Raw genomic sequence first — 22,839 nt, 5'->3', positions numbered from 1 at the left:
ACCGCTGAAGTCCTCGAACAAGATTAACACATCTTCCAACAGTTGAGAATTGTCCCGGCCACGTCCTTGCAAAAACTGAGGGAATGCCAAGAAATGGCAATTAATACCTACTTGTGAAATATGCAGAGAACTACATATTAGAGTGGTTCAAAAAATCGTTTTTGCTCCACACCGCTCATTCGATTCTAGATCAAATTCTGAGTGTCTTCCCAAAATTTGAGCTCATTTGGATGAAAATTGAGACTGCACAAGCCCTTCAAAGTTTATATGGGAATTGCTATGGGAAATGCAAGCAATTCATTCAATCGGTCATAGTGTTTTCCCATGTGCTCTTGGGGATTAGAGCTACGTTGATACTGTGAGATACATTCATCAGCTACAACTTTGCCGAAGACCGTTTTTAAATCGGACGCCTCAGTAATTAGTTATTGATTTATATCCAGTCACAAATTCTTCGGCGGTGCTCATTTAACTTCTGAACAGGCAACATTGCTGCACTTGGCGCGAAAGATAGCACGCACAAATCATGGCTACTATGTTTTACTGCATATATCCAGTGATGCCTGCCGAACAGCCCAATAATAATAGCCAAAGTTCTACAACTCATTCAAAAATCAATAACTAATTACCGGGGCGTCCGATTTAAAAACGGTCTTCGGCAAAGTTGTAGCTGATGAATGTATCTCACAGTATCAACGTAGCTCTAATCCCCAAGAGCACATGGGAAAACACTATGACCGATTGAATGAATTGCTTGCTTTTCCCATAGTAATTCCCATATAAACTTTAAAGGACTTGTGCAGTCTCAGTTTTCATCCAAATGAGCTCAAATTTTGGGAGGACACTCAGAATTTGATCTAGAATCGAATGAGCAGTGTGGAGCAAAAACAATTTTTTGAACCACTCTACTACATATAGAACTATCTCTCACAAGTGTGTCCATCAACACAGCAAAAAATATGGTTATATCACATCATTTTAGCTGTCCCGTCGCAAATATGGTGTTCAATTACATTTTTTAAATGTATAAATTCAGCCGACGGATGCTGAAAATCTTGTTCTAACAATTATTGTGAAACTGTTTTAAAAGTTGATAAAAAGATGTTTAAAAGCTGGACCAGGATTTGAACCTTAGTCTACCGAGTGAAAGTTGTTACCGGTACCTCTCGCCCATCCCACCACGCTGAGGAATTTTATACAAGTTTTGTATTGTTACTCGAATTGTTTTTCTCGACATTTTCGTCTAACGAATCCAATTATATTTTGAGCGGAATATTGTTGTAAATTGATGTAATCGAATTCTAATTTGTTTGAATCTTGATAAAAATACGTCGGTGGAAAATAGCGTAGAGATTCCCAAGAAATTTATCCAGAGATTTTCCCTGGATCTTCAAAAATTTCCTGCGTGAAATTCTCCTGGAATTCATCTATAAATTTCCACAAGCTTTCCATCAGGGATTTCACCATAAATTATCCCAAGAATCATTCAAGAATTTTTCCAGAAATGCCTAAAGGAAGTCTTTTACTTAAACATTTGTTTGGAGGAACTGCTGGGAAAATTCTTTGAGGAATTCCTGGAGAGATTTGTTTACTTTATTTTTTTTTTGTTACAGATAATATCCTTGCGCCGTAATAAATAGTCTGTATGGTAAATAAAAGTTTTGTTTCGATAACCATTCTGGTAAATCAATTTTGGTAGAAACAATATCGTTTATAAATGAAATCATTGCAAATTCAAAACCCAACAAGCGAAAAGCATTACAAATGTTTTTTTGCACAGATTTGAATATGTCTTCATGGCACAATGGACACATGCTTACTTTAATACCATAAATTAACAATATTTTAGTTACCTCCAGCTGAAGATTGTTACACATTCTGATGTTTAAAAAGGGCTCCCCCTCAGCTTAGCTTAGACTGACTACACATATCAAGGGTTGCTATTCCGTTTAAAAAGGGCTCCCCCTCAATAATACAAACAAGAAAACACTTCACTTGGTTCGTTCAAGTAAACTTTCAAAGGACAATTCAAGGAAAAAGTTAACTTTAAAACCGCCAAACAGTTCATATTCAATACAGATTCTACACTGTGCATTAATATTTGATGAAATATGCATATTCCTAGAGAACAAGGAGGTGTCCATTTCGCCTCGTATGTTTATTATGCCCCAAATCCCCCTGCTTTTGAAAGAAAAGTGATCAAACTATGCCGCAATATGCCTGTACTGATCTAGCATAGGAAACATAGCATAGCAAAACTCAGAATAAATGGGGCACTTAACGTATCTTTTGAACGTAAAAGTATTATCTAGTCCAGTTTTTCTGAACACCGATCAATTCCTGTGGGAATATTTGAAGAACTTCCTTGATAATTTGGCGAAGGAATCTCTGAAGGGTTACCTGGGTACATTATTGAAGCAATCTCTGACAGATCAGCTGGTTAAATTCCTGAAGGAATCCCTCGAGACATCTCTGGAAAAATGCCTGGAGTAATTCCTAGAAATATCCAAGGAAGGTTCACTGTGAAGATTTTGCTGGAGTAATGTCAAGAGAAATCCTTGTAGGAATCTGTGGAGAAATCCCAGTAGATAATTTTCTGGAAAAATCAATAACATCTGAAGAAATCTCTGAAAGCATAGAATGGAGTCCTATTCGAAGCAGTCTAAAAAGTACGGTTGTGATCGAAAGTTCCTAGAGAAATCCCTAGAAAAAATCTTGGAGGAATTCCTTGAGAAATCGCTACTGTAGGGATTTGGAGGAATTTATGGTGAAATTCCTAAAGAAATCTCTGGAGATATTACCGGAGGAATCCATGGGGAGTTTCAGAAAGAATCCTTGGAGAAGTTCCTAGAGTAATTTCTGAAGAATCCCTAAAAATATTCATGAAGAAATCTTTGGAGGTTTTCCTGGAGCTCTAACTGAACCAATCTATAAACCGCGGTATGTGGTCAAATGTTCTGACTAATCAGCGATAAATGTTTCTTTATTTATAGGTAAAAATCAAGAATTTTGATTCGTGGAATAATATATATTTTATCATTAAAATTTCCTATTATGACTGTTTAAGGTATCCTGATATAATGATTTTAGTTTAATATTCAGCAATCGCATGATAGTAATAGTTTGAAAACGCTGTACCCAAACCGGTTCCGGTATATTCCGATCAAATGTTGTTGTTGGTCTTCTTGAAGCTCTTGTAACTTATTTTGCATAATTTGTAACTTTTTGGAAGCATCACTTGTAGAAGTCACTGGAAGCTTTTTTTGGAACCAGTATGGTAGTTTTAGGATGTTAGGAAAAGTTTGAAAATTTCAGATCTTTTCATTTTTTCTACGGAGCTACAGCTTGTTTACAATGTCGATTAGACAAAAATTACCCCAATTCGCAGTTACTTAAGGTTAAGCGTGCTGTTTATAAAAACAGCGAAGAATAAATTAATATCGGCCGACGTAAATGGACGTGTGTGATTTCGATCATGTTCATTTTACAACAATATTCCGTACAAAACGTACTCGGATTTGATCAACAAAAAAATGCGAAGAAACCCATTGTATGTAGCGGGATTTGGGGCAAGTGTGCCACCCTGAGCAAATTGTTCTCTATCTTTGTCTAAAGCTTAAAAAACCCACCAATTCAGCCTCATGACGTTAGTTTTACGTCCTTTCATAAGCGCTGTGCCATTTAAAAAGAAAATAATTTCAAAAAGTATTAGTTTTGGAGCTCCTTAAATATCATCCAAAATCACCTGATTTTCAACACTATGGGGCAAGTGTGCCACCCTTATGGGGCAAGACGGCCACCGAATGAACATCATGTAATTCTACTTGTAATGAAATTTTATTTATTTCCTGTTAATATTGCTAACAAAGCAGAGCCTAATTGATAATTTTAAAAATATTTTTTAATTTACCGTCATGAGAGGATGCTTTATACAAGTTTCATCACATGCGGAACTCTCTACTAGTCAATTCGAATAACTAAAACCTTTTTTTGTCTCCATTCAATACGATATATGAATTACTCTTTCATTACGGGGGATCTGTATAATATTACACTAGATCAGCACTAAAATATTGATGAAAATATATAAAATAGTTCTTAAAATGCTTAAAACCATGTTATTATCGAATATTTGAAAAAAAAATCACTGTGGCAGCAAAAATGTTCGCTATTCCATTTCTACACTTCAGAAACCGCCTCATTTTGGTTCATTATTATGATTTTGTTGATGATGTTTACATTTTTATGAATTTCACTCCAACCATTTTTGTTTACCAAATATGGCATACTTGCCCCAAAAAGTATAGATTTCAACCAAAATGGATTTCGTATGTAAAACTAAATATTTTTTTCGTTCAAATGCTACAATTACTTACAGTTTTGTATAGCTTCACGATGTACAGTACGTTTATAAAAAATGTTATTAATTTACCTCTCACCATGCTATTTAGAAACAACGAAATCTTATAAAATATCACTGAAATTTGATGATTTTCACAAAAGTCGATATAAATACCTGAAAAACAGATCAATTTTCGTCATATTTTGACCATTGTATTATGAACTATAAGGGAACGTTCCCTTATGTTCCGGAACATATTGTTAAGCTCAAATAAAAAATATAGTTTGTAGTTTTTATAAAAATTAGGGGTGGCACGGCACACTTGCCCCAAATTCCGCTAGCAACACAAATTTTGTAGAAATTTGAGCTTATTTACAGATTCCTTCAGCGTTGTGTGATGACCGAGTGGTATTAGACGCAGATCTTATTCGCCAGACCATGCTTGAAATCCTGGTCGAACTTTTACATCTCTTTGTTAAATTCTCAAACCGGCTCTACCGAACGCTATATCCCGACATTCAGTAGTCGCTGACTTGTTTATACGTTTAAAAGATGTAATTTAATATTATGCCATATTTACGATGGTACTGATGTGCAGTTAAATGATGTGATATTACAATTTGTTTTGCTGTGAAGGCGAATCCTGTACTTCAGTCCTTTTCATTTTTTCAAACTCGTGCAAATGCAGAGGACTCAACAGCATCTTTGAAGTGAGTAACACGTCAACATTCCCCCCTCTTAAATTGTCCTGCATTCCGACGCAGTTGGCGCCTGTATTGTTTAATACATAGAATGGGAACTACAATACTTGCACTTTGAGGGTGCATTTAATCCAAAGTAGCATCCGTTAATTCCTTGTGCAAGTATATTTATTCTTGCAATAACGAAGTAGCAACTGCGGGTGGTGAATCATACTCATACTCACGTTCATCTTTTTTCAATGAAATGGAAAATCAAAATTTATAGCATTACCTTTTTTGTATTATAAGTTTTTGTTCTCGTGGACTGTAATGATGTACTTTCGCTACTGCTGATTTCGTAGAAACACATTCTCGCAGTACAGAAGAGGATCTTTTTCATCATACGTCGCTTTGCAACCAGAAATCGGGTTGATTGATGGTTTTATGATTATCGCTGTGATCGATAATTCCATTCCCTGGCATCAGCCCTTATATAGGAAAAAGCGGCAATTTCAAAATAAAAATTCGGTGGCTACCCTGTTACCACGTCGTCCACTTTATAAGATGAACAACAATTTTTGATCTGTGAGGGCGTTCTGATTCTACAGTTTTAAATTGTTCTAACACCGTGGTAATTTTGGCTCTATGAACAATTTTCCAACAATGATGTAAAATCTCAGAAAAATAAACTCTTAATTTGTGATTGTGAGACACAAACACCCCAAAGGTACATATTGCACCCATTTTCCCTTAGTTTTCGCTCGCTTTCCACACGTTTGCTCCTGCTGCGCGTGTGGTGGGGGAAAAACTTCGTCAGGCAGTTTCTCGGCTGTCCTCGCTCATCGTGTGTGTGCCCTATCATCGTCGTCGTTGCCGAGTCGACATCCTCGTTTGGTCCTTTCGCCAGGCAAGGCAGCCCTCGTGCGATCCGGCAGTTGGCAGTCGTTCTTCTTCCGTCGAGTCGAGTCGAGCCTTTCCGTTCCAGACGTCGACGGTTGGTGTCAGCGTATTTGGTGCTGTATTGTATAAACGGTTCGGTTAGTGAGCGCGTGCTGTTTGGGGAAAATCTCTATACAGTGCCAAGTTCCGTGTTCTGTATTTTTGTATGACGTGTCTGGCCGGAACGGCGTTGAAATTCTTCCGGTGGGGAATACCAAGTTTCGTGTAGAAATATTTCGTGTTGACGTGGATTTCCTAGAATTGTTACTGTACTGTGGAGTAGGGTGAGGCTTATTTCCCAAAAACTTTTCGTAGTCTTACTTTATCAAGTGGAAAATGATCATCGGTTCCTGGGGTAAAATGAAATTTTTCGGTGAAGTGTTAGAGTTGGCCATAAAGGCGTTAGTGCAATTTTATTGGACACGATTGAACGAAATTACACAACATTGAGTAGGGTGCAGAACTACTTGGGCACTTCCATGATTCGCTTCGGCATGAAGGGGTTTATCGTCTGTATCGTCGACGCATATTGTGGCTAAATATAAACCCAGTACCACAAAAAAAAACAAGTGCTGAAGTGAATCAAAAATGCCAAAAATAGGGACCGGCTGCTCAAGATTTGCACAAAATCGAGCTTTTCTGGACAAATGGACCAACCAATTAGGTGTTTAATTATAACACATGCTAAAAAGCTGCTCCAGTGATGATTTCCGCAGAAATCAACACAAAATCGATTGTCCTAGAAGAATCCGATTTTAAGTAACTTTATTTTAAAGAGTAATTTATCGTAGTCAATTAGCAGGCTATCCAAGGGCAAAAATTAATTTTTTGGGATATATAACGATGTAGCGTCCTGAAAGAGTAAAACTATCGCAATTTTGAAAAGAATTTGTATCCTTAAGACCAACAAAACAACCTAAAAAGCATACCAAAATTATGATGAGTCTACTAAACTCGGTTAGACTGAACTTATGCCCTATACGAGACTTCTAAATCTTCACTAAAAAATTTAATTTTTCAAAGGATGTTATTGATGGGATCGATGATAATTTTTCACTTTGTAAAATTTGACTACAAAATATTTTGGGAAATAAGCCCCACCCTAATCTCAAATTGATTCTAGAAAAAAATAATATGCCACTCACAGTGCAGGCTGTTACCGTTCGATAGAAGTGATTTTCCGGCGATAATCATCGTTAATTCACCATCGCAGTGTAGTGCCCACCGTCAAAATTGAAAAGCGTGCCAAAAAGAAGAAAAGGAAAATAAATTTCTTCAAGTACATCCTCTCGTTGACCATATTTCGCCGCTGGAAAACGGTCCACAAGGCGGAGGAGACCCCGTCGCCGACCGCCGGATTTACGATGGGTCTCCGAAATGCCTCTGCCTTGGCCACTTCCGACTCCGGTGGGGGCTCTTCGATGGATTACAACCGGAATCAAATCGTTGGGAAACGTGACTCAGCCGCCAGACAGTGTGCATCTGTTACCGATAGTTCTGTGGTGGTGGCGTCTCGCCGGCAGGATATCAACAGTAACAACAATGATGGCCCACCGCAGATGTCCTCGTCTGGGAGCGAAATGATGGTAAGGGAAGACGAGGTAATATGCGCCCCCTTGGGGAAAACTCAATTTTAACGGTGAATATCGTCGACAACGTTAGGGTAATTGGGTTTAAAACGAAGTTGCATAAATAAGCTCGCATTTACTAAAACAGTCGTTGGATTGTGGCAATCTGATCTAAGAAATTAATTTTAAAAGAAATGAAACCATAGTCAACGATTTCCAAAACAGCGAGATGTAACACGCTACCGAGTTCCAAACGGATTTTTGGTGGTAAGATTTTTCGAATTATTATGTATGCAGCAGATGTTTCTTTTAAGTTTAAATTTTTGCGGCTTGCCGCTTTTGCCCTACGTCATTAATCCCAAGGCCTTCAAAATCATTTTTGTTTTTTTGTTTATATTTGTAGTGTGGAAATTGGGAAATGTTTTTTCCGTGAGAGGCGTTGAAATTGATAGAGATATCATCTGAAATGATCGAATATGATTAAAATATCTTTTATCTTGGAGACATTGCGTTGGCGCGTTTTACCCCGACATCGCATTTTACACCTAGTTCCCCTATGTGTACAGTGTGCTCATGTATCTGTGTGGATGCTGCTCTTTTCATGCGGGATTTCCACTGCTGAAATCCGATTGTCTACTGATGGGGAAATGTAATTCTACCCTTGTTTTTCCTTACGCTGCTCGAAGTGGTCCGGAACGATTGCGACAAAATATGCATTTCGAGCTACAGTAGTGGTCAAAAATTTACGTCAGTCTATTCATCCGTTCTCAAGCCATTTCGTGACATACAAACACTTCATTCTTATTTATATAGAAGAAGATATAGACAAATCATTATAAAAAAATCTTCTTCTTGACATTACGCCCTCACTGGGGCAGAGCAAAATTAATATGGTGAATTGTTGCCAAAATCAGTGTTTCGATCCGAAAGTCTAAATAATAACATTCTATTTAGAATCGCATATTTGCAAAAACAAAAAAGGCAGTTTTTTCCGAATGGACTACGAATATAGAAAGATGAAATCGTTTGTTTCTTTATTTCGTCAATAGGGATAAATGGACGTTCCTGTTTTTCTTGCCCCATCGGAAGATAACTGCTGTTAAAATTTTGACAAATGCTCCATTCTTACTAGAGCCTTAATGTTGAAATATTCAAATGATCCTAACCGAACGAGATTTTGAAATCGTAGTCTAAATTACTTATTTTATGGTTTAGTGTTTTCATGTCTAATGTTTCTGGTTTAGTGCCACGTTATTTCATTAGAGACTCACAACTGTGTTTCAGTATTTAAAAGTTAACTTAAGTTTACCAACGATGTTATTAATGTAGTAGATTTTACAAGTGGGGCCCTGATAGCCGTAGCCGTAAACGCGCAGCTATTCAGCATGACCATGCTGAGGGTCGTGGGTTCGAATCCCGCTGGTCGAGGGACTTTTCGTAAAGGAAATTTTCTCGATTCCCAGGGCATAGAGTATCTTCGTACCTGCCATACGATATACACATGTAAAAATGGTCAATCGGCAAAGAAAGCTCGCAGTTAATAACTGAGAAGCAGGGTTTGTCCCAGTTGGGACGTAACGCCAGAAAGAAGAAGAAGATTTTACAAAGTTTAATACGCCACACTCTAAGAACTCAATTTAAACCTAAAATTTCGTCGAATGCTCCTCTCCATATGGTTTGGCAAGAAAGTCAAAAAAAATCACAATTCTTAAAATCTTAAAATCTTTGGATTAATGAAATCAAACCACAAAAAAAAACAATAATAAAATATAAAAATAACTATAGGTGTTTAAAAGAATGGGATAAAACGCGATTCCAACAGACATTGTGGATATGCAGCAGAATATGTGTAATTAGGAATAATCTGAAAAGAGATCTGACAGTTGTTTGTAAGCAGTCAGTTTCCTTTATGGAGGGCCAAACAATCCATGTATGTTTACTATCAAGATTCGGGTGCCATGATAATCCCACTCAACATTATTCAGATACGACCATTGAAATTTTACATATTTTTATGCACAAATTGTAAATTTTTATTTTGATGCGTGGCATTCAAATTGACAGGCATATATTGCCTGAAAATTTGAAATTTGACTAAAATTCCTCTTATATAGGGGCTATTGAGGTGGAGCCTTTTTTTTCGTAGGCACAAATAATCTGAAATTATAATAAAATAATATGATCTAGATAATTATGATATCAATATTAATTTTCCTTTTTCATTTTATTTCCAGGTACGTGAAACGTGTTAATAATTTACAGCAGCAACGTTTGATAATACAGTAAGCAATAAGATAAAAAGTCATCGCAAAGTTTTAAGTTTTAAGCTCAATTCTAAACAATTCTCGCGTATTTTTTCAAAACGACCTGTGTAACAATGAGAGATTCACTCCTCTCTCTCTTTCGATTATAACAGTGCTATACTAAAGCTTTTGGGAAGTTTCTCACTATGGATCGAAAGAATTTGTCCGTTTCATACAAAAGACGCAACAGAAAAGGTTAATGTGACTCAGTTACTGACTAAAGAAAAGGTAAACAAAGACAGTATCTTAAATGTTAGATAGATCCTTTAAACAGTTATGCGAGAATTGTTATAAATCCGTACAAACTTGGCGTACAAAGAGGCTTTCTTTGTGTACACTTGTTTCGATTATTACTTGCTTGTTTAAATGGCTTCCGATGTTCGTTTGGCGTAGCATAATATTTTAAACAAATATTTTTCGATCTACAATATATAAATTGTCAGAAATGCCTCTGTTTTGCTATTGCTCTCCAAGTTAGAGATTTTCACTCCAAATATAAGAAAATCGATATTAATTGTGAAAATTTATTACTACTTGTAGTTTTTTGACGTAAAAATTGTAATTTGTTGTAAGCACTAGGTAGGCAGAATAATCTATTTAGCATCGTCTCACCCCAGTAGAAATTTATAACAAAATGATAAGACATTTTGTTACCTGGTTATCTATAACTGATTTTGTTATTATCTTGGTTGAATTAATGATTAAATAACTTTGATAACGGACGGGATGGAAGCAACCTAACACAACGGTCTATTTGAGAGGCTTTCAGCCGAACGCTGGTTTACCTCTTTAAATACTTATATAGTTAACTTATTACTATATAAATCAATTTTTTTTTCGTGTTCAAATCAGTTTTCTTTAAAAATGCTATTAATTTTGTTTTTTCAACAGTTTTTGCAGAATGTCCGCGATGCTGGTTTGTAAATTTATATTAGTCTTATCTGATTCTAGTTCCTTGCAGTTTACAAGAAGATGTTCCACACTAATAGGCACTGCACATGCCGGACATATTGGCCTGCAGGTGTTTGATACGTAGTGTGGTTGTGTTATTCGAGTGTAGCCGACTCTGGTCGCGATAGAGTTTGTTGTTCCCTGCGCAATTTTCGATCATTCCACTTCCCTATGTCTCACCTTTATTTTTCGAAGAAAAAGATCACGATTCATGAACCATTGGTGCTGCCACGATTCATAGACACATTGTTGAATAATTCGTCGTGCATCGAGTTCTGGAATGCTAAGCTTCCACATTCTATAGTTCTAGAGTTTCTCCCTGCCTGCTCGTTTCCTTTGATACCACAATGTCCAGGTTTCCAGCAGAGGTTGGTGTTGGATGAGATTTCTGCCTCGATTTCTTGGATGATGAAGTGTTACTGTTGTGGGTTCTCTAATGCTGAAAGAACACTGGCTGAGTCAGTGAGGATAACGGTTGGGGCTGCATGATCATTTTTGAGGTTGATAGCAAGACGAATTGCTACGACCTCAGAAGAATAAAACTGAGAACTCGTCTGGAAACCTTCTAGCTAAGCTCAAGTTATCGCTGTATACGCCAATACCAACTTTCCCTCTAGCTCTAGATCCGTCCCCAAAAAAATTGTTTATGACTGGTGTTCAGCAAATGGTTGAGTACCGCCGATACTTTAGAACTCAAATTTGCGCAGTGCGCATCGTACCTACATGCTGTACGTACACGAATTCTCTCTGCTCTTGGAAGTTGTTTTAAAAACTACCTAAAGCAATAAAACAGTACTTTTCAGTGCTACATAAACAGTACTTTTCAGTGCTACTAAAACAGTACTTTTCAGTACAATTTTTTCTACTATTGATCCCTTCACGATCCTTGTTTGGACCCGTGCCTTCGAATTTTCGTTGGACCCGTTGGCGAAAGTTAGCGGTGGTAATCCTTCTTGGACACCGTCTTGGGAAAAAACCTCTCGAAGGTCATTTCTTCTTTCGATTGCAACTACAAACAAAAGGAAGGGTGAATCTTTGAATTCACAACTTCTTTCCAAAAAAGTGGGATTTAAAACTGTCACTAAACGTGACAAGAATGGAAGAAAGGACGTTTCTCCGGAATGCGAACTTTCTTCCAAGGGTGAAATGGATAATGTCGATAGTTACATCGAAATGAGCAATTAGTTCGATGCTCTAGACAAATTTTCCGAACACCAAATCGAAGCAGTCTCTAGCCCAGACTCTTAGATTCAAGTGAGGAAACGAAGAGTGCCGCCTATCGTGGTCAGTTGTTCCGAATTTGGGGGATTTAGGCAGGAGATCTTAAACTCCATTAGGGGAATCAAAGTTTCCTTCCAAATCGCAAAGAAAGAAGACTGTCGCGTTTTGCCGGAAACTCTTAAAGATCGCGAAGTTCTTCTTAAACAGCTTGATGAGAAGAAGCACCAGTTTTTTACTTATGACGACAGAACTGAACGTTTGTTCAAAGTCGTCTTGAAAGGTCTCTCAAGTGACTATAAGTCACCTGAAGAGATCAATTTTATTAATGATTTACTTTGATTTTCTCCAGTCCAAGTAATCATTATGAAAAAGAGAACCCAATCTGGCATTGTTCGAAAAGGGCTTTCTCAAGAATATTATTTATTTCACTTTAACAAAAAAGATCTGAATAATATTAAAGCTTTAGAAAAAGCTAGACTTATGTTTGATGTCCGTGTGACATGGGAACATTTCCAGAAACCTGGAGGAAATTACCAGAACTCTACTCAGTGCCATTGATGCCAAAAGTGGGGTCACGGTACAAACAATTGTCGCATGGATGCTAAATGCATGATTTGCGGAGGTTCTTCTCACGCCAAGGACGTCTGTCCAGCGAAGGAAGATACCACCAAGTTTATATGCTCGAATTGCGGAGGTAATCACAAGTCCAATTTTTGGGCTTGCCCATCGTGTAAGAGAGTCGTCGAGGCTCGTGCCAGGCAGATAAAAGATAATATCCGTTACGATAACGGTCGTTTCCGGATTTTTCCTGGTAGATTATCGAACAATGCTCCTTTTTCAGTCAACGATCGCTTGATTAGGAATCACACCCATCAGGAAGATCATAATCATGCTCATTGTACATTGCACATTGTATGCTTTGGTATTTGTATTTAGTTGGTATTTTGATTTAAACTGGGAAGTTTGTACGACATTATTGGCCCAGGGGGTCCAAAATATATTGGTTACCCTATCACTCTATTCCCTCATTTTCATGTAGTGTTAATAATTTTCTCGCTTCGCATTATTTTCCTTTTTTTGACTAAACAAATTTTGTCATATAATAATAACAATAATATTAAATATTTCACTTTGTCTTATTTAGCCCCAAATCCCTCATTATTTTATATATTACAGCCAACTCTCCCTTACTCGATGTTTCGTATCCCGATATCGAGTTAGAGAACCCTAGTAAAAGTTGTTTTTCATAGCTACCTCGATGGTCCTTTGGATCGCAGTTGCACTGGTTTTGTGTTCTGTAACTTGATACCTCCCTAACTCGATGGTCCCTTCAATGTCGAGTTAGACTGTATTTATATTTTCTCACTTCTTCTCAAGATTTGTTGTATGGATTGTAGTTTTTATGATAATATAATATTTTACAAACATTCTCAAGTACATTGCTTCCAACCCCCTGGTCATTTAGGGGTTTCTAAAGTCCTTATATTTTAGACACTGAGTTGCTACCAGCCATGCAGCAGTTGTAATGCATTGCAGAATTTAGTTCAAAATATCCTTCGGATCTGTAGAACCCATAAAGTAGCGCTTTGTCAGTGACTGCTAGTGGAATGTTTTCACTGTTTCAGCTATTTGAAATATTCGACGACCGCTACTGTTGTCACTGGCAACCGCCGGCAAAATATCTGGAAAAAGTTCACCGAAAACATCCCAACCAAATCATAGCTAGAGCATTATTCCCGATCTCATCCCTAACGTGGCGCATGAAGATATGCAGGAAAATAATGCTTGTAGCAGTGCTACAACTGGTTGTGCGCGAATCTAGATAGCAGCATTATAAAAAAGCTGGAGGAATCGATTTTTCCTTTTGCTTCCTGCTCGGCTTATGGCAACGTAGCTAGCCGACAATGTAGAAATTTCCCCGATAGAACGACGGTATTTATATCGCCTGGAAAAACCGGCTTTTCAGGGGACTCCACCACACTACGGGTGGTGGCATGAATCAAAAATAGAACCCGTCCCGAAGTGCCGGAAGTGAGTGGCGGTGTAGGCGCATTTGTCGACGACGAGGGCTGTGTAATACGTGTATCAACATTTGGGTTATGGTGGTTGCCTAAGACCAGAGTTATTGCCTCGGGTGGAGGAAGCCTTTGCTGGTGCTAGCTAGCTACTAGTAATGATTATTGGATTATAAAAACGGATTTTCGGGCTCTTACTCATGGATGCCAATGGGAAACCTTTTAATGTTGCACAGCAATAATAATCGATGACGAAAATGGCACGAAGGGTATTGCTAATTGTTAAGGGTTGCAATTTCGGGGGATACGTAATGGAAGCACATCCTTAGTGCTCGACAGTGGTTTTTTAGTCATATTTTTCAAATGCTAGTTACGAATTTTACAACTAGGAAACGCATTTTTCATATACAGAGTAATGCGGGGTAAATGCTCGCATCTAATTTTTCGCAGAAGATGTCTTCTGAATTTAGACTATTTGATCTCCGGTTTGCGAAGCAAGTTATACCTTAACATATGACCTTCAAAACGTAATACTAGTAGTTTCATTTAAAGATATATTATATTTAGTGTCACAAATGAAATGTGAACCTTTGCTTCATATAACCCCATACTTGCGTCATTTTTGTAAATGAGAAGCATATTTTAGACAGAAATCCGTTCTAATGAGATTCGACAGATTGCGCACCAATGCATTGCAATGCACGAAGTCCGTCGAAAGACTTTTATGTGTGTCGGAAGATTTATCCGACGTTAATTTTTTTTTCTTAAATTCCCATCATTTGGTTTAAAAGAACAAAACATTCGGGCGTTTCTGCTAATTACACAACATTGGAAATCCATATGGTAAACTCAAGGAGCGAAATGTTCACAAATATGACATTTTAAGGTACTTTCGAGCGCAAAATTGAATAAAGCTTAGATATATTTCTGTTTTATCGATATACTATCGTCAGAAAACTTTAAGCAGGCATACCTATAAAGCTTTCATTTTGTTATCAATGATTTTTTCAACGTTTGTGCTTAGTTATGACTTTTCCAATTTTGTAAGTCGTGGCTGTCTTGATACATATTTTAATCTTAATAAAATCAGCCAAAATTTAAACCATAGACCACTTTCAAGATGCCAGTCTAGATACGGGAATGGATTTGCTAATTCGAGAACTTTTTCTAGAACATAACATCAACATGCGCTTCCGTACATTTTCCACACGAATTTCACTCAATTTTGGGGACAAAAGAACATGATTAAAGGAATTTTCCTTTCGTCCATTCAGTATGGCGGCAGCGTTCGATTGTATTGTTGTCCCTACCTTGAGGTTATCGAATCCAGCCGAGTTTCAGTGATCATTCAATAAATGGAATCTATCTGCTCAAGGGTATTATCGAAAGCACAATTACACTAGAAATGGTATTGTGTTGGTTAGCGGCCTGTAATTCATATCCGCGGTGCTATTGTTGAATACTGCCCGTAAGCAGCTCTTTGTGCTATAGCGTCCAAACTTGCCAGGTTTGCACAAAAATTGTCCCGATTTCCAGTGGAGCAGAATCGGTATAGAAGTGGCGTACACGGCCGATGGTCATCTTTCCCAGGAGAAACTTTTCAATCGATTATTTATGCTATGTTTAATCACCGATGGTGATGGTTTTGTTGCTACACATTATCAGCGTTCCACATGAATGCCAAGAATCGTGGAGACAAATCTAAAAATACATCAACTGTGTAGGATATATTGCGATTAGGCCATCGTAATTTAGCAGGTCAAAATGGTGCAATGGTATGAGCTAGGTGAAGATGGCAAGGTAAATTGTAAAGCGTAAGTTGTAAGTTTTTAGTATAGAAGTGCTAGTTCTACTTTTTTACTTTAACAATATGTAGGAGAAGTGGTGGCAAAATGAACAGGGGTGGTTAAATGAACACCATGTCTTTTACCGAGAAAAAACAAATTTCAGTGAATATTTATCACGCACGGACGATTCAGAGCATAAATCGGAGTGTTCGGGTTGATGCGTAGGATAATTACAGTGAAAATATCAACGAAACCTAAGAAAGAAAATCACGTTCGAAAATTAGATCTGACGTAACTTTTAGCGAGGAGGTTTTGAGGATTTTCAGTGAGGTGAATATAGTTATGATATGATGTAAAATTTGATACCTTTAGATTTCTTTTTGAATTGGTTACAATCATTAATGGATATATTTTCGGAAACGCAGTGAAAATTTTCAAAAAATATTTATTTTGTTCACGTTTATGCATGATGTTCGTTTTACCACCCACAGCGGATCATTTTACCCACAAAGTGCAGGTAAATTGAACATTAGCATCTTCTTTTGCTAGCGATAAAAATATCTGATAATTCAACTGTTTTAGTCTGAATTAGTGTCTCTGCTATAGATAACATCCCTATTTTTGATGTTGTGCTAAAGAACTATACAAATTCTTCGTCCTTCTATCAGAAAAAAGATGATATCCTTAAGGTGTTCATTTTACCACCCTTTCCCCTACTTGAAATTATATCAATGGAGTTGTATCTAAAAAGGTTTAAAAAAAATACATGAACACCATCTGCATAGACTGTAACTTAGCGCTAGACAACGGACAAGCACGCTCTAATGGTACAGCCGAGAAACATTCTTGACGAAAAGTTTCAATGGCTGCACTGCCGTTATACGCATGATTGTCCCATGTTACTTTTGTGATTTTTTAATTTTTGTAACCAAAAAGTCTATTTTAACCTATATTATTAGAAAACAACTTTAAAAAATATACTTTGTTCGAACACTCTATGAAAAGCATACCAAGTCAATTTGTCCCACTGTTGAATCTTTACGCATAACTGTCTCGCTACTGAATTTCTACGCATATCTGTCCCACTATGTATTTCCCAAAAACAGTTGCAAATAAAATACCGTCAAACGGGGCTTCTTTTGACATTATTTCCACATTCTTTAACTTTGAGGATTTGTAACTCTTACAATTATGGATAGATGTTGATAACACAGCGTAACAAAAATGACATTTTTGCGTGTCTCAAGGATCAAATTATGTGTCTCTAGTAGATTTGGGGTTGCTGAATCTGGTGCCATTCTCAGAAATGTTCCAGCACGTCACAATTTTTAGCTACAGGTCGCCAAAGTTGTATAAAACACTAGTTTTATTCATGTTAACATGAAATTTAAAGTACGATTTATCAAATTTTGTTGTGATCTAATCCGCCAAACATGCAAAATAGAACTTGAACTTTCATTTCAGACATAATTTGATTGAAATTGCGCGATTAAATTTTGATTAAACCGATTTTTTCAACATGCTTGCAGTCTCCATACAAAATTCTTCGTTTCTTCTATATGGCAAAATACAACAATTCTCTAAACCATCAAAAAATAAATTTTCCGCATCGAAAGTATTACAAACTTTGATGATAAGTATTGTTATACACATAAAGTTTGAATTCTGTGGCAAATTAAGCCAATATATTACCTTACAAGCTGGCAAACTTGCATGCAAGTTGGCTGAAATAGTCATTTTTTGCTTTTTCAACAGTTAATATCTCAAAAACTAGACGTGCTATGATATTTCTGAAAACGGCAATGGATTCAGCAACCCTTAATTAAGTGACTAGCGGTATTTTGGTGCTGGAGACAAAAACGTGTTCCGCAGTGTAATTTTTGCCTATATTTAAGTTGTATATGTACGTAACAAATGTGCAAAATATGAGGCAAATCCATCAAGAATTAACAAAAATGCTTGAATAGCGAAAAAAGTGTGTCCTTCAAGACAAAAAAGGGGCTACTTTGGACATTTTCACAATTTGATAATGAAATGATTTTTCCTTATAACTTTCAACTTATTCAATAAATTGTCGTCCACCGTGATGTTATGGAACGTTTTTCATTGATAAACTTAATGAAGAAAATTGCAAAGCTACAATCAATTACACAAAACAAATTTCAAAGAAACATGCTCAGTTTGCATTATGAAACTTAAATTTTCATCTTCCTCTTAAATTTAACTCTCAGTTACGAATGCTCGATTTTCAAGTTGACATAAACGAACGACGTAACTACTAGGTACTGCGATGATAAATGAGTTATGTACAAAAAAACCTTTTTTTTCTATTTTTACTGTTATATGAACGATATGTTGAAGAGTCACATTAATACCGGTAACCAATTTAATACCCGTAAGAAATTTTCATTAAAAACGCAATCTTTGAAGTAAAGTTTAGCAAGAAAAAGAAGAAGAAGTAAAGAAGTAAGTTTGCTTTTGTAATATGCTTTAAGCTTCTTAGCAGTTTAGAGCTGGCTAAAGAGTAGTTTAATTTAGGCATTTGAAGGCTGCAACTGTTCTGTACTACAAATTCACGTATAATATGACGAAAAATTGTTTTTTTAGAGATTATGTTGTGAATTTGGCATTGGTACGTATTGAAATATATGTGTTTTATGTCTATTCACTTTTACAAACATTTATTTTATTATTTTTAAGTTGTAAAATACACAAACCAAAACATTATAATCAAATAAAAGCCGCAAAAATAAGACCTTTGATCTATTATTTTAATAAAACAACAATTTTAAGCAAAACAAATCACAAGATTTTCATGAAACATGACGATTCGATAGTTTTGTGATTCTCCCAATAAGTTTCCAAGACATGGGTAAAATTCAAACAATGTTTGTATAGCCAATGTTTTATACCTTGTGAATATTTATTCGGGCTTTTTTTAAAATATTTTCTTGGTTATCCTGTTATTGTTGATGTTGCTCCAAGAAAAAATCATGCCTAGTGGTAGAGCATATATTGGTTAATAAAAGTGCTGAAGACACAAAATTGCTGAGATTAATATTTACGCTGCTAATAAATACAAAAGGTGAGTGTCCAAAGTAGCCCCTGGAATCAAAAGTAGCCCCGTCCGACGGTACTAAATTTATAGGATTCATTGAGCTGTGTCAAATCGTTTTATATCATCTTTCTTCTTTGTCTTTACCTCCCATGTGGAACACTGCCTGTTTCACACAATATTGTTCTAGGACTGTTGTATAGGGGATAGACTGAATAATTGAGTTAGGCGATTTTTTTCCTAAAAACAAATGCTTGAAACTTTTTGAAAAATGAATGAAATTAGATGCATCCAGAACCATTCGACGGAATTTTATCTAGTTTCAGCAACTTGCTTGACCATGTATATTGGTTTGATGTTTCTAGTTTTCTGAGCTCATGCCTTAATCACATTTTTCTGTTGCTTGATTTTTTAGAAACTACAACTAATTGAAAATTGAATGTCACATTATGGTTCGTTTGGTTGGTAAATACTGGCATGGCGTACCATTGGTACTTCGCGTACCTGAAGGAATAAAATAGACCCCTTTGTGTGGTCCTTAACCTTCTGCCCTATCACTAACTCCTCGTGGTAATGGACGGGGCTCGAACAACCTAAGAGAAGATCGGGTAATCAACCCAGATGAGAAACTTTGATCGTATGCAGACAGGGACCCCCGGTTTGCTTCTGCAAACCTTGAGCGTCTGTTTCCCATGTCAGGGGCGGCTGATCATCGTCCGAGTGCCAGAGATGAACTCTAAACTAAACTGTGCTCTATGGCCCTCTAAACATTAGGGGGAATGGTCCTCCGGAAATCTAGGGGGTTTGTGTCAGGCTCTGCAAGCCAGCCGTAAAAATACATCAGCACAGGAATATTTATAATTGGAGGCTATGAACCACTCAAAAGGATCTATTTTATTCCTTCAGGTACACATAAAAATGTGCCAGAACAATCGAATCATGAAAATTTATTTAGATTGGAGATCATGGGGGGCCTAGATAACCTTAGCGATAAACGCACTGCTATAGAGCATGTCCAAGCTGAGGGTCGTGTTGTGTCCCAGTTGTGACGTAACGCCAGAAAGAAGAAGAAGCTTGGATATCTAGTGCCTTTCCCACTTATTTCTGATACAGTCCTTAACCTTTACAGACGTCGGCACTCAGATCAATGTTTCAAAATTCTGTATGGTCAAAATTATTGAGGAATGTTATAAAAAAAAAAAATGAAAAAATGTTCCAATGGTTTTTTGATGAAGTCTATTGGATGAAATATGCCACATGGAATATATCACCTGTTTTAGTTTGTAAACTATTTTGGTCATTTAAGGAACATGGTCATCGTATATCGGTGCCGGTAGGGACCCTAAGGGGTCACTTCCAGAATATCATGCACTTATACCTTTCGACTGCTCAAAATTCACGGTTTTTAACCAAGATGCTAATAAATGTCTTGAATTTTAAAGTGATTCTAACTTAAATAGGGCTCCAAATGGCTGATTTTGAAACCTCCTTTTCTGTTGTCGTGTGAAGGCTTGATTTTTATAATTTTTCATATTAAAGTGGATTGACATCATTTCATATACTTCCTTTTATATCTGACGTTACATCAGACAAGATCAGAGCTTGTTTCGCAGCCTACTATTTCACGAGCAGTTTCACATTATTATCCCGAAAACTTTCTTTGAAAATTGACCATTCCTTGCATTTGTATGCAATAGTCGGCAAATTTCAACAGGTGATACGTTATTTCAAATAGATCAATTTACAATGGTCAAAGAAAGATTTTTTTTTGCGTTTCCCCGTCATTTTAATTTAGAAATATCCTAGGTACCCCAATAAAGTCGTACCTAAGTTTGTAACCGTCACGGAATTCGAATTTTTTTATGCATGCATCAAAAATATAACCCATTTGTTATTTTTTTTCCTGAAAATCTAATCAAAATCGATCGAATGATGGCGAAGATGCAGAATTTTCAAACTTCGTTGTCGACACCCAGTACTGTAAAGGTTAAACTGTAAAGATGACCTTGTCTTTTTTTTAGTATTGCCTCCAGGGATTGAATTTTTAGAAAATTGAGAGTATCTCTCACTTATTGCTCTCCGTAACAATCATAATTCGCAACACATCTTGAGAACATGTTTATCGTCTTCTGCTACAGCTATGATTAGATCTGGGGGATAACAGTACATGATAAAACACCTCTAAACAAGCTCCAAACCTGGAAGACACTATTGCTGTAAGATTTTTAGGGATCTTTTTTCAATCTTTTTTCAACTTGCGAAACATGGTCAATCATGAACTGATACAGATGGGATGTTTTTCTTCGCTTGCTTTGATGGTGCTTCGAAATCAATTGAGAACGAATTCTGCACTACCTGATTACCTCAAAACACAGACATCATAACTACTGTTTTGACTAACAGAAGATGAAATCTAAACTGAATTTTCTACTGATTTGTTGACGTAGATTTCTCTTCCATTCAATGCATTCCAGTTCCAGATATCTTGCAACGAAAAAAAAATAAGATAAGCAGTGCTTTTTCAATATCGCCATCGGTGTCAGTAATCACCTCTGATCTGGGTGCAATGAGCTGTGAAGACACTTCTCGCTTTTTTCATATTGCATCCTATTTGAATGCCCGCTGTGTCACATAAGGGTGGTTAAAATGACAAAAACAGATTTTAGAATACAGTCTCTTACCATTTTTATGGTGACACTTGGGAATTACTTAAGCAATTTCGGGTAATTATTTAAAGGTGGCTCGAAGACGATGAAGAAATTTATCAAAATATTCTTAGCACGGTAAAAATTGTACGTATGTAGGGAAAACCCACTAATTTTCGACCCACAAGAATTCTTTCGCCAATTTTCGGATTTTCATACAAAGTAGGCCAACATGGGTCGAAAACTAGTGCTGGGTCGAACATTGGTGCTCTTTCCCTACTACATTACCATTTCCTAGTCCGAACTTATTTTTCATACCTAAGGGAAAAAAATGCTGTAGAGAGTAAAACAATCCGACGGTTAAAAAGTGTTATTCATAAATGTGTGTGCTTGCTTTAGTCCGCATTGGGATAGAGTTCTGTTAAATTCTATAAAAAACCCTAACAAAAAATGATATAATAATTATGTTAGTTTTATTCATATATTTTTTTTTGTATAGACTCTTTTTATGTCACCTCAAAATTTTTACAAACATGGATGAAAATTTGACAGTACTCTATTTTCATCACAAAGATTGTGAGGAAGGTATGTGTGGTAGTTTTCCATTTTTTGAACCACCCTAGTGTTACATCTGCCGTTCTTCGCCCGTCCCGACTAATATTGGCCAATATGCAAATATAGCAGGATCGGATCGAAGATGTAACGTGATGCAAAGAAAAAAAGCGAAAGCTTGCAAAATAGTGTCGCTCCGTCGTCGAGGCAACCTTGATCGGAATGAAGTGGGAGAGGGTGGATGATATCGTCAGTTCAGGTGGCTGACCTGGTCCCACTGGCACCGGATGTGAAACTCTCGCCATCTAGCGAGAGACGAAAGATCGACTGCAGCGCCGGCCGCCAGTGCAGTTGGGCTGGGCACAAACCCAAGAATGTGCTATGTTGGGTACGAGCCCAGCCAATCGATAACGACACAACGAAATGGTGCACGGATCGAAATGGTATCACGTACCCGACGGCTGGTAGCGGGTCTTTATTTGGAGACTTGGTCACTATTTCAAATGCATATCACTATTTCCAATGGAAGGTTTCTTAAGTATCTTTTTTAACTAAAATGTCCTCTAAACTCACTTTTTTATTTATTCCGCTTGCAGTGAATCCTAGAGCAAAGCTCTACAGCCTCCAACATAATTTCAGAAACTATTACGTTCTTCACAGGTTCTTCAGGAGCGTATTTTTTTATTATTCATGGAAAAGCTTCAGGAATTTTCCTAGTTATCTCTCCTAAGATTTGTTTTTGAAATTTTTCCAGGGACTCCTACAAAAATTCATTTGAAGA

The 22,839-nt window shown here is 36.9% G+C and overlaps 1 protein-coding gene across 3 annotated transcripts in view; it reads left to right on the top strand.

Moving 5' to 3' along the window:
- LOC5564298 (serine/threonine-protein kinase 26) overlaps window positions 1-22,839 on the top strand; it is a 242,242-nt gene that overhangs the window by 54,507 nt on the left and 164,896 nt on the right. The window contains exons 1-2 of one of the 3 annotated variants that reach the window (XM_021845233.1): window positions 5,983-6,245; window positions 7,085-7,547. The exons of the other annotated variants lie outside the window; for them this stretch is intronic. Of the exons in view, the coding sequence (XP_021700925.1) occupies window positions 7,326-7,547 (222 nt within the window). The 5' untranslated portion in view covers window positions 5,983-6,245; window positions 7,085-7,325. Of the gene's footprint in view, window positions 1-5,982; window positions 6,246-7,084; window positions 7,548-22,839 lie in introns of those variants that run through there. 3 annotated transcript variants of the gene reach the window in all.

This window comes from Aedes aegypti, chromosome 2, assembly GCF_002204515.2.
Source record: "Aedes aegypti strain LVP_AGWG chromosome 2, AaegL5.0 Primary Assembly, whole genome shotgun sequence".
In the NCBI taxonomy this organism is placed as follows: domain Eukaryota; kingdom Metazoa; phylum Arthropoda; class Insecta; order Diptera; family Culicidae; genus Aedes; species Aedes aegypti.
This window is presented reverse-complemented; position numbering and strand designations above follow the sequence as displayed.